Genomic DNA, 19,493 nt, shown 5'->3' with positions numbered 1-19,493 from the left:
TGTCATCACAACCTTCAACTCGCTGACAAAAATTATGCCTGTCCGACCCAGTCTAATTAAGTGCACGTTGTCAAATAATTCAGAAACATTCTTCCTCTCCTGAAATGTTCGCTCATGTCTCTGTCTCCACAGTGCCATCACAAGCCCCTACTGAGAACTCCTAACCACTTGAGAGACCTCTGGAGCTATCTTAAATAACTGGGAGAGTTAGCGTGATTCTTTGCTTAAAAAAATTTGATAATTTGCTTTTATACTTAAGTTTGAAAGTAGGAGTAGCCTACATTTCACAATTTCTCTGCACTTAAGACTAAAATGGCACTTTGAGAAGCTTGAGAAATACCAGCCCTGGTTCACACAAAGCCTGAAAGTGGCTATGATGCATGCAAGGCTACAATACCAAATCTCTCAGTATGTATGCTTACATTGCCATCGTGTGCGTCACAGCTGGATGGCCTCCAGGCAACACAGAAATGTGATCACAAAGTGATCCTCAGACACCTCCATGTCTTATGTGGATTATTCGGTAGCAGTGTGAGTCAAATTAGATTTTTGTCTCCTAATGTGTCCTGGCATAATTGGATAATAAAAGTCACAATGAAACGACAGGAGTAACGGCAGCCTCAGACAACCAGCGTGAATTAAAGGGCCTGGCTCTCGCCTCTCTTTGACGGCATGGAGCTCTCTCTGCCTGGCTAAGAAGATGTCTAAGTGATGATCTAATCCTAATCTAATTAGATCTAATCAGGTCTGATGTAATTTAATCTAATGCTGTTAACGTGCAGTGATTGGATTTCTTAGAATGGTGACAGGAGACTCCTGACTTGTAAACCCCAGTGGCACTTTGTGTTATGTTAACATTACACAAGAATATTGTCCAATTTGGTGAGTTTGGTGTTTTGTCTCCTCAGTCTGAATCTGAGAACTGATGAAAATGTTAGCGCAAACCCTGGTGGTTAAGATTTGGTTGCGCTCCCTTCAGAGGTGGCGTCAGGAAGTCATAAATTATTGTAAACATTAAATAAAAGTATGTTTGAATCATTTAGTTTGTAGTGACAGAAATTAAGTGAACCTTGTATCTAAAGTGAGTGGATGGAGATGGCACTAAACTCAAGTATTTGATCAAGTATTTGCACAAAACGTTATTGCATTTAAACTCTGTATGAAGTTCATCTTTTGCTTACAGGTCAGATCTCTGTTGGATAGTGGACAACACACGGCCTGCCAACAGTGCTTGCCAAATGGGATGTAGACAACAGCAGGACAATCAGGAATATTTAACTTCCTGGAACTGTACCATAGACACACAGTGGGTTACACAGACACATTCGTAGTCACAGGCCACAAATGTGCACACAGTCAGAATGGTTGCACACACACACATATATATATATATATATGTATACACCATTAGTTGGAGCATTGGCAGCACCAACAAGTGTTCAGTCGAGAAGCCACAAACCTGTCTGAAACTACAAGAACACTTATAGTTTAGTACAGCAGGTATTGTTTCAACAATAGGGAAGTACAAATCTCTCTCTCACACACACACACACACACACACACACACACACACACACACACTCTTCAACAATGTGTTATTTCCTGAAAGGTGAACAGAAGTGGCACCTAGAATGTGATTAAGCCATTAAAACCCACAATATTAAGCCGTTGCATCATGCTTATACTGTTCTGTAAACAGTGTTCTGCTTCCACAATGCTCATGTTTATCACAACATCTAAACATGTTTTAGATATAATAGATAACACATGTTTTCTATTAAATCACTAAATATTCTTTTTAAATGATCTTTAAGGTCTGGGATGGATCAGTGACAATTAATTAAAAATCAAAGTTACTCAAAAGAGGACTTCATGTGCTATTTACAAACATCATCCACGCTAGTATTTTTTAGTTTCGGAAAGTTGAAAACGGAGGACTTCAGGAAATCAGTTATGCCAAGCAAAAACACAATGCTACTGAGTGCTTATGTTTTGGTATTTTTATTCAAACATTGTGTAGGCTACTGTGAAAATAACACTTGTGCATGTCGCCATATTTACTTTGTGAGGACTACCACTCATGTTATCTCCATGTTATGATTTTTGATTTCCTCACACGCTCTTGGTGTTTTGGCCAGCTGATGTCGTGATGTGAAAAATCAGAAGATCAGAGTTGTTACAATTCATCCTGAGGGAACATAAATGTCAGTACCAAATTTATTGCCAATCCATCCAGTTGTTTGACATTTTACTCAAAACCACAAATGTCAACCTGCTGATGGCACCAAAGTCATTAATAGAAACACTCTTGGATACATGAATGTCCTTTTCAACATTTCAAAACAGTTGTTGAGATATTTTAGTCTTGAACAAAGTGATGGACTGTCCGACAGACAGACATGGACAGCCCTGGACCTATGCTGCTAGTTTGGCAAAAACACCTGTGTGGCTATCACATGGATAACTACATACTGGATTCCAAAGATGGCACACATTTAGTAATGAAAATTGCTCACTTTTCTCCCACTGTCAGATGCCCTGTCAAAAGTTTACAGACATGTCTTTTATAATGGGGTCTATGGGGAAAATGTTTTTGGGGCTTTTTTTGTTACAGTATGACAGTTAGACACTGGAACAAATTGATTACTATTAATATATCCAACAGCTTCTATCTGTCGATTAATGTAGCTACCAGCTAAGCTACTTGTGCTGCTCCCTTGAACATGTATTAAAAAAATACATATGACTCTAAAAAAATATCTTTTGGTACTTTGGGCCCTCCATAAATATATTTACAAACACCTATGCAAGAAATATAAAATGTAAAGTTACATAATTAAAATAATGTCACATAAAAATTCTCCTCACTAACCTGGTAAATCTCACTGTGGTCGCCTGTTCACCTCAGTAACATATGGATCTGTCAAGTAAATCTATACAGACGGTACAGAAGGTAAAGGAAGCTCTGCACCCTGAGCCAAGGCCTGTTTGATTTTCAACTCCCAGAATACCACCAATGCCTCAAATACCATCCACAGGTTGAGTCGGCTCCTCTTAGTTTGATGGTTGATGTTAGAGTTTTGTGGAGTATGAGGACTTCTTGGAGTTTCATCTCAACTTTGGAACAGCTTTGAGCATTTGCTGGCTTTGTCTGTGTTTGGTCAGTGTATGACAGCTGGAGTGCGCCACATCTCGCTCTCGCACAACCTGCATGAGCACCAAAGCTGCTGCTGAGACAACATATACTGAGTAATATATTGCGCAGCCCAGCATAAGTGTCACTTAACATGCTTCACCTCCAATGTTCTCCATGTTTACCATCTATCATGACTGTCTTAGAATGGTTCTGCACTTAAACTCACTTTCTAGCTAAGGGTTAGATGAGAAGTTAAAGGAGACTGCAGGTGGAGACAGCTTGTCTGGGTCACTTAAAAGGTAAAAAATCTACCTACCAGCACCTCTAAAGACCATTTATCAACATGTTATATCTTGTTAAATCTGTACAAAACCTAAAGTGTAAAATAAAAGTACCCACCATTTTAGGCTGCAAATGTATGTTTTTTTTTCTTAAGTTTTCACAAAATCTTATTATTAGTAATTATTAGTATCACCAATGTATATAAAATCTTTTTAGGGGGAAACTTACACAAAACCCCCTCCAACGAGTTATCAGGGCTGTGATCCAAACCCAGATCAAGGGTCTCATTTACAGTCAGTAGCTTGGCCAGTGTCACTGCAGAATGACGTGTGAGTAAGATAGAGTCCTTATTTATAGACCAAAGCTACCAGAACTGATCAGTGTAGTGTTGAGTCATGTTGGGGTTGGACACAGAGTTGTGTTTGTTCCCATAACTAATGTGTGTTGTGATTTGGTTGTAATGCCTGTTTTTTACTGGCAAAAGGAGGAATAATGCAAGTTATAATGTGAGGCTGTTGCTAGATGTGAAAACTTTGAGTTGTCAGTCAAAACACAACGCGTGCAACAGCGGTATAAGTTTGTGGAAACTAGTTTTTCCTTTCAGCACTGACTGACGGCAGTGCTTAAAATGACAGTATAGACAGTTAGGATGACAAAATTAAATATAGCCTATTGTAAACATATTTGGAGAAAGGATCTGAGAGGACCTTAAGCAACTTCAGGTCTTGCCAAACAGATACTGTAGGACCTGAGCCACAGGAACTCTGCTTCACAACTGAGACCTAGTCTGTGTGTCCTGTTTCAATTCTTTGCTCTGTAGAAATAGTTTATGCATTATATTTCCCTTAATTTATTCTGAGGTCAAAACCTTGTGTCTCCCTTTAACTCTTCTTACCTCAGTCGCTGTCATTTTTTGCCTCAGTTCACGGAGGACACTTGTGTCGAGTGACTCTCAGATGCCTCCACCCGAGTACCCAAGGACAGACAAACATTATGTAATGTCTCTGTGCAAACAGCAGTCCACTGTAGAAGAGCAGCCACCCGGGCAATGCGTACATACACACACACACACACACACACACACACACACAAACACACACACACACACACAAACAGATGCATACCATACACACCCATGCATACATGTTTTAAAAGGAGGAAATAGGAGGAAAGCCGCCTTAGAAATGTTCATACCTTTCTATATTTAGTGTCAAACCAAAGCTCAAGTGCTGTGTTTGATCATCACATGAGCTCAAACTTCACATTTGCTTTGGCTTGTCTGCTCCCGTATATAAATATATATATATGCAACTCCAGTGTGTAAAGGTTAAACTGACTGTCCAACTGAAGAAGAATTAATATTTATGCATGTATTGCCACTGGAGATCCTGCGCAGATTGTCGACATTTGAAAGGAAGGATCTGTGTGGTTAGGCGTTGCGCAGCCCCACATCATACCCTGCACATTACAGCCTTTGAGTTTCACACTACTTTCTGAGAAATGTGGCGTGTTTGTACGTGACAGACGGACAAACACACAGAAAGAATGTCTGTTTGTTCTCTCTGTCTTTCTCCCTTTTTGGCAGGAGATGTTGGGTCGACTTCAGTTCAGGCAGTCACACACACTCACCGTCTATAAACTCTCTGTGATCATAAGATACACTTGGCAGATCTCTCTCTCTGTAAGACACACACATTCAGGACATTGTGTATCTGTGTATGTATATCCTGCATATTCTGCAAAGCCAGTTTGTACATGTGTGTGGGTATGGCAATGTATGATTCCATGTGTGTATACACATGTTACATGAGTGAGCATTTGTGCATGCATGCACTTTTGCATATGCGTGCATTTGCGGATATACTGTATAACTGCAAGGCTATGCCTTGTTACAGGTACATATACAATATATATTCAAGAGATAGAGAGACAAAGAAAGTATGTGTGTGTGTGTATGTGTGTGTGTTTATCTAGAGGGCATACCTCCAGCCCTGTGTACTACAAACAGGCCTGGGTTACAGCTCAGAGGGTGTCTGTTTTGATCTACATGGATTAAACTTCATCTGCTTGTCAACAGGGGTGTGAGCGTGTCTGTAATCGTCCATGTAAATGCTTGAGTCTTTGTGGGTGAGGGATTACACAGCATATACGTGATTGTCTGTTGTCAGCTCTATAATGCTATTTAACACCTTGTAACAGGATAAAACACAGACACACCCTGACAAATGTTTGACAGGGAAGTGAGGGCAGACACTCACGTGTGGAAAAGGAAGGTGAGAGGATGTGAAACTTGTAAAGCATGCCTCTATCCATTTGGTTTCATAATGCAAAAATGTGCATAACACAGGTTATGCAGGTTAAATTAAGCTAAAGGTTCAGGGATACAGAGATACACACAGAGAAGAGATGTGTGAAGAGAAACAGTAGAAAAGGTGTTAACTGCTATTAATATCCGTGTGTTAAGATCTGACTTCATCAAGCCTGTAAGTCAAACAAACATTAGAACATTACCAATGAGATTCAGTAAAAGGTTCTCATTATTGTATTTAATCTGTTTTCAGAGGAAACATTTCCTCAAATTAAACGATTACTGAAGTAATAGGAATGAACTATTTCATGTAATCATTTCATGTAAACTATTTTTTTCTCACATAAACCTCTCTAAAGTCGAGGTTAGAGCAATGTGACTTGAGCTGGGCATTTTTAGGTGTTAAATAAAACATTTAAAACAAATTTAAAGAGTAAGACTATTTTATGAAAATGTTGTTTTCATGGACATCCAGTGGTTGATCTTGTTGCAGTGATGTAGAAGTTTCTTCGGCATGTATTAGGTACGCTATTAGGTGTGGTTACATGTGCAACAGTATTTTCACCAATAGAGGTCAGTAAAACTGCTAGGTTTTAGCAAAGTTAACAAAAGTCCAAATCAACAGCACTTGTAAACCTTCCAGTACCATCAGATTGCATGTTTTAATACTAAAAACAAACACACATGAAAAAACAGACAGTAACCACGACAGTAACAGATACAGCTAACATACAGGACACACAACAAAAAGGCTTGCATCATAGTGTGCATTTACCTTAACATAACTAAAGTGTTCCATGGAAACAGGTCACATTCACACACATGCACGTACGCACGCACACACACAAACACACATACACACACACGCACACACACACACACACACACACACACACACACACACACACACACACAGTGAGTTTTCATGTCAAACTGTAAAGCTGTATGTGTGTATTGAGGCAGTATAGCTGATTGTATTTCCTCTGTGGCAGCTGATACCGTAGCTGCTGTGACAGCCTGCACCTGTCGCTGTATGTCATGCCTCGCACTCACACGCACACTTTAACTTTAATACAAACAGACAAGTTGAGTCTTCATGAATAACTTGGATAACTAAATAAACACAAACAGCCTCAGTCCCACGGGTTTAGTTAAAAAGGTTAAAGTTGCAGTGTGTGGAGATTCACATTTCCCCATCTCATGTTATTTGTTGACTAAGAGCATTTTGTGGCAAATATCCAAGAGGCTTCTTCATTTCTGGCTGACTGGCAGGGAATCCCAGGTTTTTAACATCTGTGGGGAACGACCCCACAAGGTGGTGGATACTGTCAGTGCCAAATCCGTACTGCCTGCCGGATCCGTTTAGGCACACACCCCTGTGATGGTTAGGGTAAGAGTAAGGGGTTTTGGAAAGCTGTCAACACCTTTTATACTAACATAGCTAGCTACCTAGCTAGCTACTAGCGCTTCCAGTCTAAACAGGGCGTCTGATACAGACACGCCAAGGGGCATCTCATACGGACGCTGAAGGGTACCTTTTGCATCAAATAATGCCTTTCTGAAAGCGTCAGTATTTGACGCCCTGAGATTAGAACAGACAACAACCCACGAGTAATTATGAACCAGCACATTTGTGGTAACCTTCTTTGACAGACCACCACTTTTGCACATGTGCAGGTAGAGATCCGGCAGGCAGCCCAGGTTTGGTACCTACACATACAACTTGGTTCGTTACTGCTCTTAGCTGTTGTAACGACAGTTGTTATGCTCGCTGGAGTCACCAAAAGCCAAGTCTGTATTTGGCATTGTCACTGACACATGAGCCCAAAATGTGAGTTAGTTCAATCTCCTAGGAAGGAATGAAAGGACAGGGACAGGGTTGGGAATAACTGTTGTCGCAGACCTCCTCCTCTGTTGAGAGATAGTTTCTCAGAGAAACAAGTGCTCACATTTGGCCTTGTGAAAATGCCAACAACAGTTGACCAACAACAGTCGACAGACTTTGGCTCATTACAACAACAAGTAGCACTAACGTGCCAAGCGACAATGAACACTTGGATTTACTAGTAACTTAAGAAGTAGTGTAATTCTATTGATAAGCACATCACCAAGTCAAATGTAATTCTTTCACTCACAAAAACAAGGCAAAAACATGTACAGAGATGAGATGACATTCATGTGACTCTGATGGAGGTAGAAAATAGAATGCATTCCTCTGGTGAAAAGCTGAACTTCTGAAAACTAACATTTTGTTTCAGTTTCAGATTTATCTTGTAAAATAACAAATCACTTTTTTTGAGTGTAGACTCATGTCTCAGTGCTGCTTAAACTCTGTGATCAAATGTCCACATATATTAACTGACATGATACAAAACAACTCCTAGCATTGTTCTTTTCTGACCAGATAAATTACTGAATTTGAAAAAAAAAAAATACACAAAAGTATTTTAGTACAGTATTTTTCAACTGTTAGCTCATACAAGTCTCATCCATACATATTACACATTACAGTAAAAATATCAAATGGCATGTTTCAAGCTTTAAAATACACAAACAGCACTAATCACATCACAAGTACACAGAACAAACATACAGATCGATACATACATACACACACACACACACACACACACACACACACACACACACATTTACAATACCATTGCCAATTATTGACCCTCAATACCTTGTTCAGTTGTAATTTTAACACAACATATAAATTGCAGGGCTGGGGAGATCATTTTCAGATTTTAATTTGTCCACTTGGAGTATTTATAGATATACTGAGTGTGGGCTACTTTATCATCATCACTTTGAATTTGGAAAATAATGATAAATAATAAATAATAAAACTAATCCAAACACAGTTTCGCTTCAATCAAGTTTCTGAGTGATGTAAAAAGTACATGAAATATGTCTAATATGACTGCTGTGTTTTTACAGTGAGTGTAACAGACACTGTTATGGAAACAGTCCCACTGCATGAAAATTATCTCCCCAGCTCTGTCTGACAATGTTCTTTGTATAACAGAGCTAAAGCCGACAGGATGGAAGGAAAGAGTGGCTAGATGTTGATGTGGAGGAGAGAGAGTGAGGGAAAATAGTTCCAGTGCATATGTGATGAAAGAAAGCAAGGAGTAATGATAGTCACAAGTTTGGGTCTTAGATGTTTATCTGATGCACAAATATATGTCAGTAAATGATTTTGGACCAGCTATGAGGTTTATCAGGAAGGAATGAAAAACAAGTGGGCTGTTGATAATCTGAGGAGGTTTTTGCAAGTAAGCCTCAAATGAGACCCTTTGTTTCAAATAAGACTTTTAGCCATAGGGCAAACAAAAAGTTTAATCTCTGCTGCTTCATGGAGGTTCTGGATGCTTGCATTGGCAGACAAGGTTGGCTACTTATGCTTCCTGCCTTGAGGGTTTAAGTAGAAAATACCTGATATAAAAATATTCAATAATGTGGTAGCTTGGCCATAGGAAGTTGTTGTATTGATGAAGTATTGCAAGATTATATCTAGTTGTTCTTTAAAATTCATCTTAAAGGATCTGAAAACTTCTTACTATGAAGGATGGGATCCTGCAAGAACACTTCTGCCAAAGATAGAACAGTTCATTGGTTATTTCACAAGATAGATTTCCAACACGTCCTCATACCTAAACGACGGAACAGGTTGTTTGCCAGTCACTCTAAAAATGACGTATGTGGAGAAAACCAGTCACAGGTGTACTGCGTCTTTGTAACAATAATAAACATGTGGTTAACGTTGTGAAACGGCTGGTAAACCGTAAATATGGGTCGTAATTAGCTGCTTGCATAGACACCTTATACAGCTGTATTTTGGGGGAGGACAGTCTCTGAATTTGTGAATATTTTCTCTGCTCTTCTTATTGGTTTTGAAGTGGGCGGGGCTTAGTTAGAAAAAGGTGATGCCACATACTTTCATGCACCATTGAGAATGTATCAACATTTGATTATGAATCTGATGACATTTGACGGGCTTTTACCATCACTGTCAATCAAATATGATCAAAGCACACCCACACAGTCCTTTGACTGTTGCTTATTAGGTCATGAATACTTTATATTGTAGAGAAATACTTGAAAAACTAGTTTTCAGAGGCTTTAAGAAAATGCAGGAGATTTTCTCATGTGAATTTCAGTCATGAAAACTGATCTGAATACACAAGGAGTTATAATCCATACTTTTCTAATTGTAAAATAGTATTTTTGAACAGCTACACATTCACAGCACCTCCAGTCCAGTAGATGTGAAGCACTTTGCGCTGTGACATCTTTGAGTAATGGCACTTTAACTGTAGTTGTGAGGAGACGAGGTGCATAATTTTCAGGAATTTGAACCAGCAACCTTCTGGCCAATGGCTCATTTTTCTACACTTCTAAACAACAGCAACTTTTTGACTGCTTTTAATAAAAGGATCATTTTGGTATGCATGACCATGTACAATATTTTATTATCAAGCAGTCATTAAAACCGTTCCACTTACTTACTGTGACACATGTAATAGCAGTAATGTCCTTTAATGATTAACTTCTTTTTGTCATGTATCTCAGTAGCATCATATACAGTACATTATAACATCACCTTTCTGTTATCCAGTTGGTATAATCAGCGGGGTGGACAGAATAACAGAAACATCTTCCAATGATCTGAGCTCTGTTGTAAGGACCAGTTTGGTGAAGATCATAATGTTTGGTTTCATTTTATTAAAGCGGTTTTTCTGTGTCTGTTGTTTGATTATCATTATTTTTGAGGCAGCGACTTTTGCATTGTGTTGTTGTAAATCCGCCTCATTCCTCATTTCTCAAAAAGTGACATTATGATGCCTTAAAATTTCAATTAGAGGTTTAAGTCGGCCCTCTTTCAAAGCTCACTGCTGAACATGGTTTACTTATGTAGCTGCCTTTGTGATTTACATTGTTATTAGGAAAGCTGCAGCAGCAAAGAGGTGATCACAAGTAAAACCTCAGTAACATTGACCAAAACACAACTAATGGAATATTAGTTAACGACACTATAAGCTACAGCCTGGAGTCAATCTCCACAAAAAACAAATGTTTTGAGCTTCATCAAACTGCTGTTTACTGCACAGCTATGCACACAGAATGTAAAGTCTAATATCCTAATTGGTCAAGCAATAGAAGCCAGACTGTCCTTGCAGCTCTCATTAGCAGAACTGTTAGCCTGCCAGTTTGTTGGGGAACCAGGAGCTACTTCTAAAACCTGCTCACAGCAAGACTTTGAAGGAGTTAGTGAGTTGTCTCGAATTGCCAAACTGCCCTTCCACCCTGACCTCTGCTGAACGTCCAGCCCCCTAACACCATGCAGGTCTGAGTTCCCATTCATCCTACCTGGAGGCTTGGAGTAACAATCTCTCTCCCTGCACCATCCCAATCCTCTCCTACCTCTGCAGCTCCCCCCTTTGCCCCTCAAACAGAGTATCTCCTGAAAGGCATGCCTGAAGTCGGGGCTGCGGCAGTAGATGAGTGGGTTGAAGGCTGAGTTGGAGTACCCTAGCCAGTTGAGGAGTCTGAAGAGCAGCTTAATGTTGCCCAAGTTGAGGAAGGTCATGAGGATGTTGAGGATGAAGAAGGGAAGCCAACACAATGTGAAGGTTCCCATGATAATCCCCAGAGTTTTCACAGCCTTGTGCTCCTTAAGACAGAACTTAAGACGCTTTGTGGCAGAGTATTTTCCTTCTCCTTTTTCTGTCCTTGCTTTGCTCTCTCCTAACCTTTCCTCCTTACCAGTGTCTATTCTTCCTGTTTTCTGCATGTTTAGTCTGTCCTCCCCTGCCTCAGTTCCTGCCCTGTGTTTGTTCATTGCAAGACTATCATCGGGATCAGTCAGCTGTGCAATGTAATGCAAGTTATAGAAGTGTCTCTCCCTCCCTCTGATCTTCTCCAGCTGTTTCTGAGCCTCCTGGAAGACGCGGGTGTACAGGAAAATCATCACCACCAGTGGCAAGTAGAATGAGACAATTGAGGAAGACACAGCGTACGCTGCATTGGTGTTGAAATCACAGCAGTATTCGTCGGCCAAGCACTGAAGAGCCTCCGCATTATCTGACACCCACAATTTCAGATGGATGGGCAGGAAGGAGATGAGGGAGGCCACTGCCCAAACCCCAAGGACCACCGCAAAGGCCCGGCCTCTGGTCAGCAGAGGGAGACAGGAGAGCGCAGACAGGTGAAGAATATTGTAAACAATATATATATATATATATATATATATATAAAACACAGACAGGTGAGAGATATGCATTCAATAATGGTTCAGTTGGAAGTTCAGGTGCTATGTTAGTAGTGAATAATTTAGCCTCAAGCTACTAGCCTCGTGCAGAGATGAGGAATGTGCTACAGAGGTCTGGTAAGCTCACATCTTTCTATCTCCACCCTCAGATTTTTTTCTTTTCAAATATGTAGTCCTCAGCTCCGACAAATGCTGACTCAAGTGACATCATTCAAGGCAATTTATCAGATTTTGCAATTCTCCCACTGAGATACAAAATCCTTTTTATACAGCTTTTGCAGTAGTACTCCCCAAGACAGATTTTGATAGATTTAATAGAGTCTACTGGAACAGGTCCTTTCCAAAATGCAGATAAAAATAAGTTGATCCTAATTTGGGACCAATATTTTAGGGGACCAAATCTGAAGGAGGAAAGATATTATCAGGCTGATAAATAGGGCGGAAAGTAACTGTTGCACTGCTGTATGGATTATGGCCACATCCCAAAAAGTGATGTCACAAAAGGTTTTGCCTTTGACAATTGATGGAAAACACCTGTGTGACATGACTGGTTGAGGTGTGGCTAGATGTACAACATGCAACATGGTCCAGCAGCGGTATTCCTACAAGAGTCATTAAAGGTTGAATTCATTTAGCAACCCAGGACAAAAACTGTGAAAGCTTATTTGATTTTGTGCTACTTCATATTTAGTAAAAATCTATTCTGATTGAATTTTTCTTAACTTTAATAATTATTCTACTTCAACCCCCACAAAGCCAGACTGATATGTCTTGGCAATACCTGGTGAGTAGTGTTGGGTAGCGGAGCGGAGAGGTGATGGCGAGGTAGCGGTCCAGAGCAATCACACACAGGGTTTCGATACTAGCCGTCACACACAGCACGTCAGTTGCTGTCCAGAATTCACACATGAAGTTTCCAAACTGCCAGGCTCCCAGCATGATGTAGCTGGAACCAAAGGGGACCACAACCAAACCCATGATAAGGTCAGCAATAGCCAGTGAGGCAATGAAGAGGTTGGTGACTGTCTGGAGCCGCGGGAACCGCAGGATGGCTGTAATCACCAGCACGTTACCTAGATAGTAGAAAAGATACATTAAAATAAGAGGCATCCAATCAATAAATACAACAAACCATCAACTAATTTAAATGGTGAAATGATGCGTAACTTACCAAAAACTATGGCCAGAACCAGAATAGCCATTGCAACACCTAGCAGCACAAGCTCTGCATCACTGTACTCCGAAGATCTTGTTGACCAATCAGACTCCAGGGTAGAGTTGCTGTGCCCTGTCTGGTTAGCCAGTGCTGAGACCAGACTCACAGGTTCCATGATCTATAATCACAACAAGCAGAACAACACAGATTCATTCATAATGGATGAAGAGATCTAGATAGCTCAAGTGTAAGGTCCAGTTCAGGCTTCTTTAGTCTTTCTTTACTCCCTCAGTGTCAGGATGAGCTACAACTTTTAGATGTGGTCAGACAGAATACCTTTCTAGTAGTAGGGGTGTCTTAATGCCGAACATGTTGAACTGCATCTACTGGAACTGGAGCATTATTTAGATGAATAAAGCAAGGTGAAAACGTGTGCTCTTTCACAGAGCAAGTTAGATGTCTCCTCTGTATCGGTTGGTCTGCATGCCTTTGAGTCTTTCTCCCCCATTGACATACATGTGATATCAGTATTGTGTCCTGAGTCTTGCAATGATGTTGATGATAGAGTTTACATTTGGCTTCTATGATCTGACCTGCAAGCGTACGGCAAGTGTTGCTAAAATGTCTCCACCGCAACACTTTTAGAGAATAAAGACGTGCCAGAGTGTGGGACAAATTATGGATAGGCTGGAAAGTTAACTGCAGACTTATTTTAAAAATCAATCTTTCATTACTGATGCTTAGAAGGGTGTTTCATGAATTATGAAGCACAGCACGGTTTGCCACTGACAGATGATATGCACAATTCAGTACTAGACTGTATATAACAAATGGAATGATTTAATCTTTTACTCATGTTTGTAAGATGTTCCCCTGCAACTTAGTTGTGACACAGGATGCATTTGTGAAAGTGCTTTTTATTGCTGATTTTCGCTTTTGTATGTATGTGGTGTGGCTGTTGTGTTTTGGTTTCTCTTTCCCCATCTCCTGGACTGCAGGGAACTTGGGGGGGCGTGACTGTTGCCGTGGGAGCTGACTGCGCACACTGACTGCATCTCATCCAATTTGCCTCACCTGATCCACGCTCCCTTGGGTTCCAGCCTTATTTTTATTTTTTTTTTTAGTTTATTTAAGTCACACATCCTGTCCCCGCCAGATCATTAAGTTGTACTTGTTTCCTATGTCTTTACAGCCAGCTCACTGGAACCTACCCAAAGAATCTGGGTTTGTCTGCCCGTTTTGTCTGCCTGTTTCTGACCTGTGTTCTCTGTGTCCAGGTACTCCAACCAGACCAACACGGGATTGGAACTCATTCTTGAGGAGAACTGCTGGATCGGATTTTCCTGCCCATCTGCCAGTTTGGCAGTTATATATATAGCCTATAGCCTCAGCCCCGTCAGCCTCAACCTGCTCTACGTTTCTGTTTTGTGAATAAATTCCTGAAACCTGCCTGTAGCGTCCAATCTACTTCTGGAACCATGAAATCCTATAGCCTTATGTGTACATTGTATGGCCATTAGAATAGAATAGAATAGAATAGAATAGAAAAACTTTATTAATCCCCAATGGGGAAACTCAATTCCCACTAGCTTACATCACACAACATATAGTATAAACAGAAAGGACAATCAGCATGTACAAACAAAACCAAAAAAAATAATGCACCTATTTAAAGCTTTTAGAACCCTGATTAGAGCTGACAGGTTTTTAAAAATGTGACCAGCTGAAGGGCTTGAAAACAAAAATCAGACGTATTCATTAAAAAATCTAATTGCTGTTGGGATAAAATACCTTCTAAGCCGTTTAGTAGAACACCGAGGCATCTTAAGTTGGCCACTAAAGTGTCTTAAGGACACTGTGGAGTTGATGGTCCACAAGATCCATGATATTCTTCAGTTTGGCACTTCTTCTCTTTTCTAAAATGACCTCGAGTGACTTAGGGAGAAGGCCGATCACAGAGCCAGCCTTTTTAATCAACTTATTGATCCTATTTTTATCCTCTACAATAATGCTGACTCCCCAGCAAAGCACAGAATAAAAAAGAACACTGGCAATAGTTCCTTGATAAAAGGTATAAAGCAGATTTCTGCTCACATCAAAGGATCTTAATTTCCTTAGGAAAAATAGCCTTGACTGGGCCTTCTTAAAAACAATGTCTGTGTTTTTTTCCCCCAGTTTAATTTGCTGTCCAGGCAAACACCGAGATATTTATATGACGAGACAAATTTGATTTGCTGATTTTTGATGATCACAGGAAGAACCTCCTCCTTCTTCCTCCTAAAGTCAATAATCAGCTCTTTAGTTTTCCCAACATTCAGGTGTAAAAAGGTTGACTCACACAAATTCACAATGGAGGCAATTTCATTTTTATAGGCCTGGTCATCACCACGATTAAGAAGACCAACAAGGGCAGTGTCATCCGAAAATTTCTGAATGTGGCAAGATGCCTGACCATGCCTGCAGTCAGCAGTGTAGAGTGTGAATAAAAAAGGGGGAAAAACTGTGCCCTGTGGTGCTCCTGTTTTAGTTAAAATAGTGTCAGATATTTTTTTTATCAAATCTGACAAACTGGGGACGTAACAAGAGGTAATCTAAAATCCAAACAATAGTGGTGTTGTGTAGTTTAAAATTAATACATTTTGGGGCTAAAATGTGTGTTTGAATAGTGTTAAAAGCACTAGAAAAATCAAAAAACTTAATTCTGACTGAACTGGCCATTGATTCAAGGTGACTATAAATTTTATGCAGCATAAAAATTCATAAAATCGTCAACTCCTACACCCTTCCTATATGCAAATTGTAAAGGATCTTGAAAAGTCGAAACATGTTTAGACAAGTGACCTAGGATAACCCTTTCAAAACATTTCATGATATGAGAAGTAAGCGTTATGGGGCAAAAGCTATTCACACAGCATTAGTGTGTTTAGCTTAGTTTTACTATTTTGAGACATAAAGCTTTTCTACTTGTTACATTTTCTACAATGTCCTATTTGTGTTAATGTTAATATTCACTTATCTTAAGATTCTATAGAAACTACTTATTTAATAAATATTGTTTGCTTGCACCTCATTCTGAGGTCTACCTATTCTTAAACCGGCAGTTGGAGCCAATAACTGTTTTGAAGGAGGGAGGATTATAGTGGGAGCACTGTAGCACTATAGATTCTCCCCCTTCTTTCTTCTTATTGCATTAAAAATATTCTGTTTGGTTGTTATGTTTGCCTTTTGGTTGACAGCACACCGATGTCGAAAGGATGACTTAGAAGGAGAGAAGGAGAGAGAGTAGGGTGGAGTAGGCACAGAGGAAGAGAGAGAGACACCAAGAACCAGTTGAGAAAGAGGACAGGTGGTCAAGATCGCATGGTTAAAATGCCAAGTCAGCTACTGTTTTGCCCACATTGATTGCATATACATCATAAATACTGTGTGTGCAGGGGGGTTAATGACCTTTGCAAGGCACTGCAAGCAGGTCACATTGTTATTAGGGGCTGAGCCCTCCTAAAGGTCTGATCCTAGAATCCTTGTGACTGTTTAATGCACCTATTGGGAAGATCAATAATGTAGGCGGTTACCTGCACTAACACATAGTCAAGTTTGTGTAAGACATTCTGCTCAATCTGCTCTTCTCCCTGCCTGAGCTATTTAAACAGCTACACCAAGGACGTGCACAAGCTCTAGTTCTGAGAACAGTGAAGAGCACGGTGATCAAGTAAATATATATATAATATATAATATTTCTTACAGCAATAGTGAAATATGGGATGGTAAGGCCAGAAAATGAAATCATATATGACATTTTGTAATTATTTTGTATTCTAATACATTTTCTTACACACAAAACTAGATATAGTCTAATTCCTGGGCTTAACCAGGAAGCATTGAGTCAATCCGCTGTCAACATCAGGTCTATGAAAATTCAACTGGCTACACCAAAATGTTAAGTTGTCTTAGTGCATTTTTTGAGTGAGTGATGAAGTTGATGATTTGGTTGTACATTAATTCAGCAAAGTGTTCATAAAGTCCTTTAAATAGTGTTTATACCGTACCCAAGAAATGGAAATGCTGTGGACAATGGTATTCTTAATAATGATTCTTATAATTCACTTTAACATGAGGCGCAACCAGGCTCCAGACCAGACAATGAGGTAATGAGCATGGTAATGGCTGAGTGGGAGAGAGTTACTGTAGGGCCATACCAGTAAGAGTGGGCTTAGAAAGATGGTGTGGACAATGGTATTCTTTACGATTCTAAACTGTATGTATGTCTTAAAAGTGTCTTTGTTAAAAAGCTTTGTTAAAACGCTCCATGGATGAAATTGGATTGAAAGTAATGATAGCATTTTGCTTGGCACTGTCGTGTCTCTGGAAATTTCATAGACAGGAATGTTTATTATGGAAATCCAGACATCCCTTGGTGGCTCATTCATGGAGGTATGAGTACAATCAAAACTTGGTCTTGGATAATACCGTGAGGTTTGTTAAATTTCCAGTGGTCAAATTTGCATAATCTACTTTAAAATTTTTACTTTACATGGTGTATAAAATATCAACTCATAATCATCTGAGATCGAAGAGTTTACGTTTGAAGTTTCAATTATGTGGTTTTCACTTTTTTGGTTTCACTTGTTTCATTGCTCTACATAAATTCTGCTGTCAATAACAAGTAATTAAATGAAGGACCATTGTACCATGTTGAAACCATAGACTGTATAAAAGACTGACGTATTCTCTGTGACATCTCCCAAAGGTCTCTAAAGAGACATTGTGAAGGTCACCATGGGCGGCTCTGGCCGTTGCTATCTTGGTAGTCCTTGACTCAGGCTGATCCAAAACTGGGCAAAGAGGTGAAGGTGAAGCTGAAGCAGGCTGTATGAAGCCTGCTTGCTAAAACTACTTCATGGCTAGCCACCTTAGAGGGCACCCACCTATCACTCCAAGAGGGCATGTCCTAAATTTGTTAGGGGACGGGGAAATTAGCTATGGACACAGTGTGCCGTTTGAAAATTGATATGTGCTTAGTTAAATGACCATGTTTTACACCATTCATGTACATACTGTTTGGTGACACCTAAAATCAAGTTGGAGGAGGGGGGCTTTCTTCAGGTTAGAGCAACAGCCCCTCAAAAGTTCTGTGGACGTCCCTGAGCTGCACACACACACATAACCATGCATACACACACACCAAGATACTTGACCAGCTTTCTCAGGCCAATAGTCAAACACAAGATTTACTGAGACATAATTTTCCTAATATTTAGGCAGAAATAGCTTAGCGGTAATCATGCTGAGTTCTTGAACACAAAAATGTGCACCATAGTACACACACAAACACACGGGTGCAAGTGCACGTGCAAACACAAAAATACACATGCACACGTAACAGCTTTTGCAGTGCTCAGTCGAATGCACTGATGATAGTAGACCAAACTTTGTTGTTATTAGAGCACAAATTCTGGAATAACAACTGTGTCATAAAGCATTTTGCTGTTCAGATAAAATAAACCATATATGTTAAAGGAAAGCTAGTTTGGATTCACTGAATCTAAAAAGTACCCTCACACCAGAAAAAATACTTCTTTCTGATACATTAGGTTTGATGAGAGGTATTACTCATGTGGCAGCTGTTAGAATAACGAAATGAGAAGGAAATGGATGCTTTTAAAATATTTCAGACTTAAGAGTTTTAAAATTAAGCAGTGGATGTATTTGCAAAATTGACTCTGATCATATGATAGAAAAGCTTTAAATTTGTCCTTAGAGCTCACATATAACTTAAATCAACATGGACTTTTATCTACCATAAGACTGTTAAAATTAATGAAAAGCAGAGCCTTTTACTGTGTAAAAAACTACATGAAATGGTTAAGTAACTCCCCATGTGGCACTGAGCTAGAACCTAACCATTTAATTTAACACTAAAATCCTTTCAAGGTTTTATTAATTCTGATATGTGAACCAGAAGACACTTATATAGCCACGGTGCCATCACAAGTAGATGTTTCTGTAATATATGACTATATGCCTGCACTCATAGCATAGAGCACTGTGCATGCGACATGCATATGTATGTAAACTAGACTTGGTGCAGTTAATTTTTCTTACCTCCAGGCTCCGTCCTCTGCTTTACAATCCAGTGATTTGATAATCCAGACGCTTTTAAATACAAAATACAAAGTATCATTATAATGTGTTTGTCAGCAGCTTTTGGTCTCTGTTCCTCTTCTGCTGAGTTATGTATATCTGGTTTTGTGTGTGAAACGCATACACACACTCTGCCCCGCTCTCTCTCTTTCCAGTACACACTCATGTATAAACACACTCTTTCAGCCCTCAA

General features: G+C 39.7%; 1 protein-coding gene and 1 long non-coding RNA gene across 2 annotated transcripts in view; one reads left to right on the top strand and one right to left on the bottom strand.

Annotated features, from left to right (window-relative positions):
• The window catches only part of LOC119895158, a 24,811-nt gene extending 10,203 nt beyond the window's left edge, over positions 1 to 14,608 (top strand). The window contains exons 2-3 of the long non-coding RNA XR_005443038.1: positions 11,659 to 11,940; positions 14,437 to 14,608. This is a non-coding gene — a long non-coding RNA (uncharacterized LOC119895158). The remainder of the gene's footprint in view (positions 1 to 11,658; positions 11,941 to 14,436) is intronic.
• On the bottom strand, positions 6,370 to 19,493 carry LOC119895154 (beta-2 adrenergic receptor-like). The gene is made up of 4 exons (XM_038708056.1): positions 19,262 to 19,493; positions 13,175 to 13,337; positions 12,785 to 13,076; positions 6,370 to 11,905 (listed from the first exon to the last, which is right to left on the bottom strand). Exons 2-4 carry the CDS (start codon positions 13,332 to 13,334, stop codon positions 10,882 to 10,884), a joined length of 1,476 nt encoding a protein of 491 aa, XP_038563984.1. The 5' UTR covers positions 13,335 to 13,337; positions 19,262 to 19,493; the 3' UTR covers positions 6,370 to 10,881.

The sequence above is a fragment of the Micropterus salmoides genome, unplaced genomic scaffold (genome assembly GCF_014851395.1).
Source record: "Micropterus salmoides isolate LMB-PRFRI ecotype aquatic unplaced genomic scaffold, ASM1485139v1 Ms_hic_scaffold_9, whole genome shotgun sequence".
NCBI classification, from domain to species: Eukaryota; Metazoa; Chordata; class Actinopteri; order Centrarchiformes; family Centrarchidae; genus Micropterus; species Micropterus salmoides.
This window is presented reverse-complemented; position numbering and strand designations above follow the sequence as displayed.